The 13667-nt window shown below is 42.5% G+C and overlaps 1 protein-coding gene across 4 annotated transcripts in view; it reads right to left on the bottom strand.

Annotated features, from left to right (window-relative positions):
- Positions 1 to 13667, bottom strand: part of ncor1 (nuclear receptor corepressor 1) — a 59319-nt gene that overhangs the window by 40611 nt on the left and 5041 nt on the right. For all 4 annotated transcript variants that reach the window (XM_017412528.3, XM_017412527.3, XM_017412526.3 and 1 more), the window contains exons 3-10: positions 10303 to 10397; positions 9963 to 10173; positions 9602 to 9784; positions 7483 to 7596; positions 5759 to 5815; positions 5587 to 5639; positions 4883 to 4949; positions 359 to 531 (exon numbers count right to left, since the gene is read on the bottom strand). In XM_017412528.3, coding sequence (XP_017268017.1) covers positions 359 to 531; positions 4883 to 4949; positions 5587 to 5639; positions 5759 to 5815; positions 7483 to 7596; positions 9602 to 9784; positions 9963 to 10173; positions 10303 to 10397 — 953 coding nt within the window. The remainder of the gene's footprint in view (positions 1 to 358; positions 532 to 4882; positions 4950 to 5586; positions 5640 to 5758; positions 5816 to 7482; positions 7597 to 9601; positions 9785 to 9962; positions 10174 to 10302; positions 10398 to 13667) is intronic.

Genomic DNA, 13667 nt, shown 5'->3' on the forward strand with positions numbered 1-13667 from the left:
CTCAGATTTTAGTTTTACCTAAAACCAGGAAGTCTACCTAAAAAGGGTCTTAAAACAGAACATTTTGAAGATTGTTTCACATAATTTTAGACACTAATTATAGAAAAAAAACAGACATGTAAAAGTGCAACAGACAATAAAAGTGCAACTGGTTTTCTTAGCCAAAAACCAAGTCTTAATTCAATTCAAAAAGAGTCACACTGGCAAAATGTTTGACAAGCAATTTCTGATTTTAGCTTTTGTTTTGGATTAAAAACTGAAAAGTAATAGCATGAACGAGTATAAATATGAAAACCAGAGCTCACAGAAGTTGATAAGAAGCACTGAAACAATGTTATTCAGCTCCACTTCCTGTTACCTCTGGAAGCGCTCCTGCTGCTCTCTCTGTTTGCGGATCTCTGGGAACTGCCGCTCGTAGTACTCCCGTGTTCGGCTCTCCTTGGCTTTGCGCCTGGGGTTGTTCTCCATGCGCTCCACCTTCTTCTCCCAGGCCTCCATCAGCTGGTCGTAGCGCTGGCAGATCTTCTGCTCCTGTTTGAGACGAAAAGAAGCGTGGACGTGTTGTATCAAGACATTGGTTCACATTGTCACCCTGAACCAAATGATCACTGCTGACATTTTTTTAATTTTCATATATGATACGCTGCTTAAACAGAATTATGAAAACAATTATAACAAGTAACATATGTACTTTGTGTTACCATGTATTCGACTCTCCTAGTGGCATGGAAAGGATAATAAAAGCTGTGCCTCTTTGTTTGCAGAACCCTGAATGTTACTTCTTGTCCTTTACCACTCCAGAACGTTATCTTTGTGTTCTTCTGGAAATATTTCTTTGACACTGAATCAGACTGAAGGTAGGTGAGCTCCTTATTACAGCTGAGATAATGTATGAAAATGTGGAAATCCAAAAACTTGTGATTCCTTTGATAAGAACGCCTCACGAACAGTCAGAGACTTAATTTCTCCTCCAAGCTTGTTGCAAGTTTGTGCATAAAGATGCAAAGAGGTACTGGAGTTTTCTATCTGCCGTGCACGGTGGTACAGCTCCTGTCTGACGTTTTCTTTGTGCTCCAGTTTGTGCGGGATGTTTCTGCTTGTTGCTCTCACTGTAAAGACTGAACGTGTCTGCGTGTCTTGTCAATCAGAAACCCGTGGGTCTCTTTGTACAAACTTCTTGTTCTCATCACGCTGTTGTTGGCGAGTTGATTCAGTTGTGCTGTAGAGCAGTGGTTCCCAAACTTTTCAGCCTCCGACCCATAAAATAAAGTTACAAAGGTGTGTGACCCCATCTGTTGGCTGTTTAAATATCCAAAAATGCTAAAGATCCTATTAAATGAGGAAATAATGACAATACAAACAGTCTTATCCATTATGCTATTTTTAAATCAATTTATGACTTGCATTTCAATTTTGCTGTAACAAATATATAACAAAACTAGATTTTTAATTGTAAGTTGATATTTGGAGATTACCTAAGGACCCCTACTTGGTGTTGGGGTCCCGACCCCAACTTTGGGAATCATTGCTGTCGAGCATTTCTGCTTTTCGTCTGTTTGAAAAAGCCCCAAACTATCGTCCTTTTTCTCTGCGTTTTTAAAGAGCCATTTCCCTTGTTCTTCCATTTCACAAAACGTAACATAAGCATGCTGTGCGACAGCGAAAACGGTCCTTGGTAACCACCGAGCGGCACGCAGTTCTGTGTATTAAACTAAGCATCCAATCAAAGTTTTTTGCCTCAAGGATTTCTCGTAGCAAATTGAGTTATTTGATGAAACCTTTCAGCCCTAAAACATAACCAAAAAGAAAAAGAGCAGCTCACCACACAAACATATTTTACATTCTTATTAAATATCACAGCTCGGGTGTGGAGGTATTTGTTGTTATGTTAGCAGAATAGGACAAATTAAAGGGCAAATCTAAAAGAAATCTAATAATCACCTTACTAAGCAACAGTAACCAGAGAGAAATAGCTCAGTTTGTTTGCCTCATCAGGGTAATTTGTTTGGCAATTTATCCTTAAATGTGAACAAAAGCGTAAACACAATGACAGGCGGGTTGGAGCAGGAGACAGACATGCTGCTCAGTAACTAGCGCCGTTTCTTCTGGGTTTGTGTCCGATTCTGTCTTCTGACCCACGCACAATCTGTTCTGATGCAACTGGTGTGTTTTCAAAACCTCCCTGCAGTTTTATTACTGAAGTCCGCCCTTTACTCGTCAAATAAAGATAGTCCGCCTGACACAAAGGCTACAAGACCCACCAAAGAAGCAGCAAAAGGCCAGACGCGCGAGAGTTAAAATGCACAGTGGAGATACAGAAACACGGCGACGAGGACAAAACAACCTCATTTCAACTCTGTGCTGCAGGCGACAAACAATTCACCTTCCTGTTGGCACGAGGCCATGTGCGCTCCTCCATTGTTCAGAGTCTAAAAGGTCTGCCTGACTCTGACAGGGAGCAGCCACGGCGAGGTTAGCCCCGCTGACCCACGGCAACACAAATACACACTGTTTAAACACTAGGTGATCCTGCAATATTTGAAGAAACTGATAACGCAGCCAGTGGCTTGGCTAATCGTTTCTCAGAAATGTTGTTTGATCTGACTATATTTATTTTTCTAGCGCACACAAAAGTTGCTACTGCCTCACACAATACAGCCAAACAAACAGGGGAAACCGAGGCGCCTCCTGTTCTGGAAACGGATCAGCTGTATAATTTTACAACTTCCACAGTCTTTCAGCATCAAATTAAATTCCCTGAAAGGGTCTGAGGTTTAATTTACTTGGTTAGCCAAGAGCGCCTAAAGGGTGGCTGTAACTAAAGAGCGAGTCATTTGATCCCAGACGTTCCTTGTCTACATGTGAACTTATCCCTGAACAAGACAACAAAGCTCATGTTGCTTCTAAATACAATCTAGGTGTGGGAATCTTTAGGCACCCCATGATTCGGCTACAATTCAGAAGTCTGCGTTGCAATTATAAAACAATTACTGATGCGTTTTAATCATCTGCGGTTATCAGCTTTGTGAATATACACCAAGAGGCAGCTGGTAAGACTGTCATGTTCATCCTAAAACACTATGAAACAGATATGGAAATTCAACTTTACAAACAGAAAGACTTATTTTACATAAATAAAAACTGATTTATATATTTTCTTGCATAAAAACATATGCCAAAAACCCCTATTAATCACAGGCTGCTGCCCAACAATTAGCATAGATGCTAACTTAACACTGAAAACGACATAAAAAAGCTAACACGATTAGCATTACGTTTATCACTGAAATTTAAACACAAAACAAACGTTTTAAAGTTATTACTAAAGACAGTCGTGTTATGATAACTTCAACTGTGACTTAGAGACATATATTCTTCAAGGTTCAATGAATAAAAGATGAAAAAGATGTGAAAACAAACTGCAACGTGTTTCTACCATAGCAACTACGGCAACTGTACTAGGACAAAACGCACCGCACGGCAACTTCTTGGCTGATTCTCTCAAAGTGCAGCGCAGATTAAAGCTAACAAAATCAATTTGGACTTTTGAAAACTGACGAGGAGCCCTTTGTGTCTGCAATGCGACGCAGCTAAAATAAATTATAACCCCCACCCCGAATACAATCGGAACTTCAAAGTGTCTGCAGGATAAATGTAACTAATGTAAAGTCATGTAGTTTCATGAGAGACTGTGGAGATGTTGGTCAGCATATTTCTGCTCAAAGTCTCATCAGGCTGAAGTAAAGACATGAAACTGCTATTATGTGTTTAACACTAAAACTTTCCTGTTTGAAAAAATAATCTAAAACTAAATTAAATGTTCTTTAAAGTAAGGGTCAGACTGTAGTAAGAACAGTTAATATCTTACCTGTTGCAGATAGCTATTTGAACGACATCAGTTTGGAGAGTATTACTGACTGGACTGATGAGCTAATGGCTAGTATGAACAGAGCCATCCTACACAGCTCCAGTCTCGAAAATTTAACAGTGGTTCGTGCAAACAGTGTTTTATAAACCACCATCAATCCTGCATTACACAGTTATTCTGATAGAAATACTACAGGAAGTGCTACAGCTAGCTGTTGCTGCCAACTGTGCTTTTAAACAACCACAGTTTTCTTTGTAAATAACAAAGTAACTGGAAACTGACTGCGATTTAAAAGGTCACAAATTCGTGTTTACATGAACCGCTTTTTCACTTTGGCGTCGGCCTTGTTCAAACTAGCCTTTAGCTCGTTAATCTGGTCAAAATTAAAATTTGTTTTCTCAAACTGAAGTCGTTCAAAAAGGTATCTACAACAGATAAGATATTCACTGTTCATAACCCCTCCCTATAGGCCTACTTCTGTTTCCACTAAAAACAGATCCTCTCAGCGTGTGTAAAACTCTGCATTAAACCGTCTTCTTTTCATTTTAAATCCTAAAAGTTTAAACAAACCAACTGGGCTTTTTTTTCCCTGTTTGTCGAAGACGCTTCGCTTCTCATCTGAGGGTTGCAGGAAAAGCTCCTCGGGTGTGAAGAGAAGCATCTTTAATAAGGAAAAGAAGAAGTCCAGTTGTTTTGTTTAAAACTCTTGCCGTGTCCTGGGTGACAGTTTGCGTTGTAATTCCAAACGAATTTGCACTTTATGATCGGACAGACTGCAGCTTGTTTCCAATCTTTCAAACATTAGGAAGCATTTCTGCAATAAGTTGTGTTCAAAGCCTCGACACTGAGAGCGGAGGTCATCTGAGTGCACGCAGTCACATGTGAAGATGGTTTTATTGACTGTGGGAAAGAAAAGAACTGCTTCCTTTGTGTCTGTATCGCTGACACAAATATTTAAAACAGGTCCAACCACTACATCATCCGATTTGCTTTAATAACAGCCGGGACTCTTACCCTTTGTTTGCGTGCATGGTTTCTCCTCTTAAAAAACAAAATGAGCTTCTTCCTCATGACTTGGTTCCTGAAAGACCACAATAGCAAGTCAGCAAATTATTTCTTTTTTTATATATTCACAAACTGCTAAACTCCATACAGTGCCTTAACGTCAAAACTGTCGTCTGGCCACAGATGTTTGTGTTTAGCGGGCACATTTAGAGTAAAAAAGTTAATCCCAACAACTCGTCTGGAAGCTCTGTTTATCTGCAGCGTGACAGGGACAGAATACTGGGAACTCTTCTGTTTACACATGACGGCGGCTGCGGGGAGAAAATAAGTCAGAGCGCTGACCCTGAGAGTGTGGCCTGTTCAGCAGGTTCACACAGAAAAACCCTCCATCCCGATAAAAGGCCCAGCCAGATGGGCTGCTCTGGTGGCGCGCGCTGATAAGGTGAAGGTGGTGGTGGGGGGTTGTCCCAGACGCCATGGCCTTCAACACAACCTACTCTAAACACACACACACACATCGTCGCTTCGCGTCTCAATCGCCTTCCTCGGTGTCACTAAGGTAACTCAGTCAGGTGACTCAGCAGCCAGGTTAGCAGTTGGCTTTACGAGGACGGAGATCAGAGTTACTTTCCTCTACTGAGAGGATCCGCATGTTTGCACAACATTAAGATGTTCATAAAAAAACGATTTAGGAAACAAGTGCTGACACTTACGTTTTGATATTGTCATGGTACACCTTTGTGTCCGATGGCTGGTTGTACAACGGCTGAAAAAAGGAAAAAACACCACCTGGTGAATCACTCGTCAACCGTTCGGTAACATGTGATACACAAGCATTTTATCCCTTTTTAAAGCTGGAAAGATGTTATTAAACCCGTAACATACCAGCTCCACCTTCGGACCAAGACCTTCCAGGATTTTGTGGGCCTCCTCTGCCTTTTTCTGGAGAGAAGTGATTGACAGATTGATCCAACAATTAGACGTGACGACTAATACGTCCTACAAACAGCACGACAAGAGTGACACAGAAATAAAAAGGAAATGACACCAAAATTGTTTTTAATTAAAAAAGGCCTGGCATTCCTTTAAGGAATGTGAGTCTTTTATGTGGGATACAGATCGCTGAGATCATCTTATGATAAGAAGGGATGAAGTTACAGCTGCTTTGTCAAACTTTATAAATGATGTTATGCGTTATCTCACACACTATTGCGATTTCTTGCGTGACGTGTTAGCACTCAGACCGTGTTTTGTGATTGACTCCCAGCTGCTACCACATCAAACTTTAGCTCAATAGCTGTTAAAACGACTGAGTTTGAGCCATTTTTGTACTGGCTGGTGTTAATTAGCTGTGCCAGCCATTTTAAATTGGGAGAACTCCAAAATGTAATCAGCTGTAGATGCACATCTAATTATTACTTTCTAAGAGTTTCGTTAAAACCAGTCCAGTGGTTTGTGAGATATTTTGCTAACAGACAAACGGGGCTGACATCAACAGGTAATGCCAAAGATCTTATGACATGCGTTAGCACACATAGTACGTGTTGCGGACGATGCTCAACTACTACCACACCAAATTTCAGCTCCATATCTGACAAAAATACCTGCCCTATAGTCATGTTTGTGTTTGCTACATTCAACTGATTATGGCGCCATCTTGGATTGGATTGACTCCAAATTTAAATCAGTCTTAGATCTACATCCAATGTTCACTTTCTGGAAATTTCATTCAAATCGGTCCAGTGTTTCATAAGATATTTTGCTGACACAACAGACAAACACACAGGCAGGCTATAACAACAAACTGAGAAAAACAAATTGGCGCTTCTTTGATTTTTCATAATTAAAAAATAAAAACAAACTTCCTATGTGTCCATAATTGCTCTTAAACTATGAGCTTCGGCCTTTCATGAAGAGAACAGCTGCGCTCTCCTGAAAAGAGCAATACGTGATACAAAAAAATAATTGCTGGGTCTGGCAGGAGATTTTTTCCTGGATCAGCGGAGGCTTTGAGCTCATACGAGATCATTAGGAACATAATGAGTCGCTGTGTAATTTCACGGGCCCTCATCAACAGACGGAGACAAACAAGCGCAGCTGCCAGACGGAAAGCTGCACACGAAGCCCGAGCAGCTTTACATCCTTAAGGGTTAACGCTTGACTGGGAAGGAGTGTGTGTCTCAGCACTCTCCCACCACAACACTGTCTGACAGCGATGAACTCCAGTGACCCCGCCCTCCCCCCCTCACGCACGCTAACGCGCCCTCCTCTCCCCGCCCTGCTGTGGGAGGGGGCGCATTTCAGCGCACCGAGATACAAATGAGGCAGACAGCTCGGACGGGGGGGGGATCTTCGGCTTGCTTAAGTTGGAACTGAACACAGCTGGGTAAAAGAGCAGCGACGAGCTCAACGGGGTGAAACTGAACTCCAGATGAGTCCGTCGACAAAAAGGAAGAGTTTAGTTTAAGGGGACGTTCGCTGCTCGGCCGTGGTCGCCATGGTTATCCGCTGCTGTAAGGATGCACACGCGTTCCCGGCTCGCTGCGGTTCGATTGGAACAGGCGAATCGGCTTCGCCCTTTGTGCAGGTCGTGCGTCTGGACAACGTACCCGGTTTTCATCGTAGATGATCTGAACTATGCTGCGGTGCTTGTGCTCCACCGGGGGAGGGGTCACCGGCTTCTCCGGCTCCACGGGCTTTGCCGCTTCCTCCTCCAGTTGTTGCTAGGAGACAACATCAACATGTTAAACTAATTTTTTTTGACAAGAAACACACAAGAAAATATAACAAACAAAACCACCAGGGGCCCAAATTTTCTACACACGCCTAAACCAAATTTGTCTGCATTTGTTTTTTAGTTTTTCGAGAACGATGAGAAACGCGGTTTTGTTTTGACTGTGTTCACTGGACCCCATCGCCCTGATCTCTGAGGGCCGTGCAGGTTTTATCTGCCTATTCCCTGATCGTTTCTGCCACAGGGGTCATGTTGATAAAGGCGGGCTAGCAAATCAGATGAGCTGGAGCGATGCACGCAAGGCAAACCGTCCACATACAAACTGCAGATGTGCACGCACATGAGTGGGAACTCCTGAAATTACTGCAAATAAACAAATCCCAGGAAAATATTCTGGAAGAATGAAGGCAGATAAACTGGACGTTACAACCCAAAAGGACGGGTTTTAAAAGATATCTAAAATCTCGAAAACAAGCACACCAAGTAAAAAAATGAAAATAAAAAAGGCCTGGAAAGCTAAAACCTTGTTTTTAATATTATTTTTGGGAAAGCATTAGAATGAACTGTTTTTTGACTCCGCGTTTTAAGAGCTGCTTAAGATCACTTTTTGTAAAATCGAGCAGGATTGTAATTAGCTACTTAGAAAAGATTAATTTAGTCTGTTTCTCTATCACCAAATAAGGTCTAAAAACAGAATTGTGGGTTTATTTTGCTAATTTTAATATGCCAAGTTACTGGCATACCAGCTAAAAGAACTGGCCTGTAGTTGGACAACCTGACATACTGCAAGGGCATAAAAATGTATATCTTTATAGCCAATATAAAAATATAAATTCTTCAGCTGCCCAATATGCACAAACACCAGCCACCACATATCAGATCAGTTCAAAGACCAGAACTGACTGTAAATAAGAGTTTTACTCCCTACTAATAAATTTATATTTATCATTAGGAAATCTTGCAACTTAACAGGAGTTTTGCAAATTTTCTGAAAAACATTAAGCAACCAAATGTAAGCAGATAAGCCGAGTCACAGCAGCCAAAGCAGTTTAAACACATCTTACAAAGTAGAAATCCTATATATATATATATATATATATATATATATATTAAAAAAAACAGACAATGTGTCATCAACATACATGTCAAAGGAAACCCAAACTTCCTGTTTTGCTTTTAATGCATCCAACCTGAGCCCAGCTACCCTGCCTGCACCACCTGACATCAATCAACACAAAGGTTTCAAAGGTCGAGGAGGAATAAACATTTGTGCAAGTCTCACATTTTTTTATCTGCTCGCATCAACAAACTGGCAGCGCTTTAAAGCGGTCAACTCTGAGGAAACACTGAGCATTTTTACATAAACAACAATAATAATTCAGCGAAGCGGGGCTGATGTAGCTTGTTTACGTGATGAGGACGTGTTTAGATATTAACTATTACTTCCTAGTCGAGGTTCTGCAGCTTTTTGCAAAAACACGCTGCTTTGTATGATGCTTCTCCTCAGATCCAGTAGGCTCTGTGCAGAACCAGGTGGCTGACACTTTTTGGGTGAAAGAAACACCAATGAGTACATAAAGACTGCCAGTAATTTGCTCACTTTTCAGTTCTACAAAAACTCCCTGCTGCAACATTTACTCCGTCTCTGAAGGGGCTGTCTACACATGAACATTTATTTGTAAATATACAAAAATTTTTTTTTGTTTAAGCCTTGTGGTCAAACTAAAATAATATATTTTAAAAATGGGTTCCAGAGTAAAAAAAAAAAAAAGTAAAAATCTTGGGACGCCATCCTTGCATTTTCATGAAGACGGCTAAAATGCAACCTCCACGCCTTGCTTCCAGTTTTTGATGCATTTCGCGCCACCGTCGCAGCACCACACACAGGCCCGGCGTGGTTACGACGGCGTTTTGGGACATTTTTGGTGTTACATCGCAAAACGTTGTATGCTCTTTGTCCTTGACGCTTGCTCAGACCTGGCTCGGTTCCTCACCTGCTTCTTCTTCAGCTTTGAAATCTGCTGTTCCACTTTAGCGATCTCCCGGTCCACTCGGTCCATGCTTTGGATCAGCTCCTCCTTGGAGAGCTTGGAAGGCGACGTGTCCTGCTCCTCCCCCATGGGTAGCGAAGGACCTCCCGAGGACGGGGACTCCACTTTGACGGTGAACTGAGACTCCTGACATCAAGAAAAAAAAGGGTGAAGAATGAAAGAGATGGCGTGAATCTGGACGCAACAAATATCCAATTTTAACTTCAAAGTCCATAAAGGCAGTAAGATAAATGGTTGATTTTAGCTTGATGTAAACTAACTACTAAACATCTACCAAAATGTAGTACGAAAGACTAAGCCCCACCTTTTTGCCATCCACAGAGGCTCTTAAACTGTCCTGCACAGAGTGAGGCATGGGCAGCACGATACCCCCAGCAGTGGGAGGGGTGCGGTTGATGTGGGCTTCAGCAACAGTGTCCATGCGGGGGCGTTTAACCTCCAAGGCCTCATGCTCTGTCTGAGATGTGATGGAAAGAAACTGCTGTTCCATGTAACCATGGCGTCTCTCCGGAGGCCTGAAGGAGGAAAATGAAAAATAGATTTAAAAAAAAAAAAAACAAGCAGGGAAAGTATCAGAAGCTAACGAATGTAAGAGGATAACAACGAGAAACTAATTCAAAAGTAAAATAAATTAAAAACGGTACCTTTCAGTTCCAGGGTGGAACTCCGACAGCAGGGAGGGTCTTCTCCGACCCTGAGGATCCTGCATGTGTGTACGGTAGTCTGGGATGGAGAAATCCTGAAAACAAGCGGAAAGCAACACAAAAACTGTTAGGAATCAACCCAGTTAGGCTCAAAATTGTTAAATAAGAGGGATGTCTGGTATAAGACCTGCTCAGCTGGGCAAACAACAGAATAAAAAACAAAAAAAATCACCACGTTCCTACAAATTACCAGTTGCGTTAAACCTCCTAACAACTGCCGCAGCTCAGCTCAGTTTTAATCAAAACAGTGGTCCACACTAGGTGATCATTTACACTTTGAACACACAACTATAACAGGAAGTACACTTAATTTGGCTTTAATTATGTGGCTCGATTTATTGATGAAGCTATTATTTTTGCTGCAACTTTAACCAGAGCTGAGTCTCATTTATTTTAATTAAGGTGGTCAAACTAATCTTCCCAGATAAACGATTTTTTCTTTTAATAAGCATCGTCAGACTGCTGCACTCCACTGGAACAAAAACTCATCGTGTCAGATGAAGCTGTACTCTGTCCCTTGTGTCAGTCATGTTGAATGGATGGAAACAAATCGAACAAGGCCGACATGATTAAATTCGACAAAAAAATAACAACGACGAAACGCCGGTTATCTGTTTCTGCCATTCAACAATTTACCCAGCTGAACTCAGAAACCAACAAGAAGCAGTCATTTAACAAACCCAAACACAACGCTGACTTTACACAGACATATTTCAGCGGGGTTTTTTTTTTTGGTTTAGTCTGTGTTTTGCGTGCATCCTTTTTCGCCATTAGGGATTTGCGTACATAATTACACTCCCCCCGCTTCAGTCCCGAGCGCCGTCTGGGGCACCTACAAATTGAAGACACTGAACACTTAATTTCAACATCTGTAGAACATGTTTGGCTGAGAGCGCTGTTCCTCGCGCGCACGCACACACCCTTGAACCCCACCCGGCAATTTCCTGTAATCTCCTTGCTGTGCTTGATCTAATAAAAGCCATGACCCTAAATAAACTCCTTAGTAGCAGCTTGTGTGTTTGTCTGCTTGTTTGAAAGCACCACCGTACGGCTAAATCCCAACACACCTTCTTGTACGCTGGGAAGGTGGGGAGGGTGAAGGGGTCAGGGCTATCTGGCCCTAGAAATGGACGATGTCAGGGGGACACTTCAAATAAAGGTGTGTTGTCACAAATATCACTAATGACAATGGCTCCAACAGTGGTACTATTGTAGACGTACTATTAAAAAGTAGCTCATGTTGATTTGGAATGGAGTCATTAAAATGCGCCAATTTGACAAATTAATGAGACTGTCGGTTTAAAAAGTAATTCAAAAAAAAAAAATATTTGTCCACCCGCATCCAGCAAGCACACACTGCTAACAGGATCGTGAGGTAGCAGCGGTACTACACCAATGACCACAAAGACCACAAAGACCATGACGCTTTTGCAGATGGAGTGCTACTTTTGGGTTTGTTTCTGCCATCATAACCTTTATTTTGAAAGGCTACGGTCAAGGCTTAGCAGCTCCTCCACTTTAACCTGTTGGACCGGTGAAAACGAAGAAACACAGAATACCCCGGCCACCCTCAGCGGCGACGCAAGTGCACGCACCCAAAGCCTCAGCAGCGGGACTTCGGAGGTAAATTTAGGGTCTCACTGGGCTGCGACTGCTGGAGACTAGACGGCGACTCAAAATTCTGGGAAAACTGCAAGAAAATAGGTGAATTTTCAGCTGCAGTCTCGCTGAATTCTGAGCTCTTGCTACCGAACAACTGGAAAGCCACGTGTTTTTTAAGATCGTGGCTGATTTTTGTGTGCGATGCATTTGATTTCGTTGCCCGCATCCTACCGGCCCACTTTGTCCCCACCCCAGGAGCTGAGCCCACATTTGAGATTCAATCTACTGGAGTACACCTTTGATTTGTTTTTAGACATGGGCACTCGGATGTTTTCTGTCAGAGGAGAGCTGCTGTGCAGGTGACAAAATACAGCTCTAGCGCTCTCGACAGGTTCCACAATGACCTAGGACTAAAAAAAGAAAAAAGAAATGAAAGAATTTTCACACTAAGTTTTGAACACGTTCAAAACTCAAGCGACTGCAAGCATCTGCCACTAAGGTGAGGAAACTGAGAACCTCCCTGGCTGTGTGCCATACACCGGCATATTGTCTGGTATGAATCAAGAAGCTGATAAGACTCGTGACTTCACATATGCCTCTTTTACATGGACCCTAATTCAGAAGTCCGGCTCTACTTGGCTCGGCTCGATAAAGAATGCATGGCGTTCACACCGGCCAGTTTGGTCGGTAGCAGAGGAACGCGTCCTCGTGTTGCGGGGGGCGGGGCCGTGGCGCGGGGGGTGCGCTACAGAAATTTAGTGCAAGTTGTATAAACAATGAAAGCGCTAAGTTGGCCCTGTGTTGTTGCTGTTTTTTAAACTTATGAAGATTCTCCTGAGACTTCAGGAAGAGAGGCACAGTGGAAGAAATGCTCTGGATGCTGAGATTGTTGCGCGGAGTCGGACGGCTGTTATCCGCCGGAGATTTCAGGCTTTACAGCACCTTCAGCTGGGGGACAGACGGCATAAACGTTGCAGGGTAAGCTAACGCTGTTGTTTATATTCCTACCGTTCGCTCTTTATGCTTGCATCTGGTCACACCCACGACCAATGAGTGAACAGGAGCTAAGTTTGCTCCGCCCACGAAGCAGGGCCGGCCCGGCTGGCCCAACTCCGAAGCAGGGACCGAGTACAAAAAATGCAGATGTAAACGCTCGCAAAGCGAGCCAAGAAGAGTGGAGCCGGGATCGTTAGGGTACATGTGAAAGGGGCAATATGGAGCCATGGTGTAGGGCTACGTGTAGGCAAACAGGTACAGGCAACACTAGGAAATTAGATTTGGTCTAACTGTAACTCCAGATATAACACAATGACCATTTATTCACTGTGTTCAACTTTTTAAATTACCAATGTTTTCCCTTTTGTTTTACATTCACTTTAATCATGAAGAAAGTGTAGAAGGAAGTGTCTGAGGGTCTTAAAATAAAGAAAAGCACCACCTGATGCCTGCGCTAAAGAGAAAAATAGAAAGAAACGCCTCTGATTCAAAATCGCTTTGTGCAGATTTTGCCTTACATCGTCTCCTGGACAAACTAATTAAACTGGTGAAACTGATTCGAATCTTCTGATCAGAGCTAAAACATTTCAGGTAACGAATACCCACAAATTATCAGCAGTCTGTCGACCTAAAAAAAACTCCTGAGCAAGCACGTCCAGCTTCAGGGGAATGTTTTAAAACTCCCGTCTTATCCTAGACTTAGGCAA

This window comes from Kryptolebias marmoratus, linkage group LG13, assembly GCF_001649575.2.
Source record: "Kryptolebias marmoratus isolate JLee-2015 linkage group LG13, ASM164957v2, whole genome shotgun sequence".
Taxonomy (NCBI): Eukaryota; Metazoa; Chordata; class Actinopteri; order Cyprinodontiformes; family Rivulidae; genus Kryptolebias; species Kryptolebias marmoratus.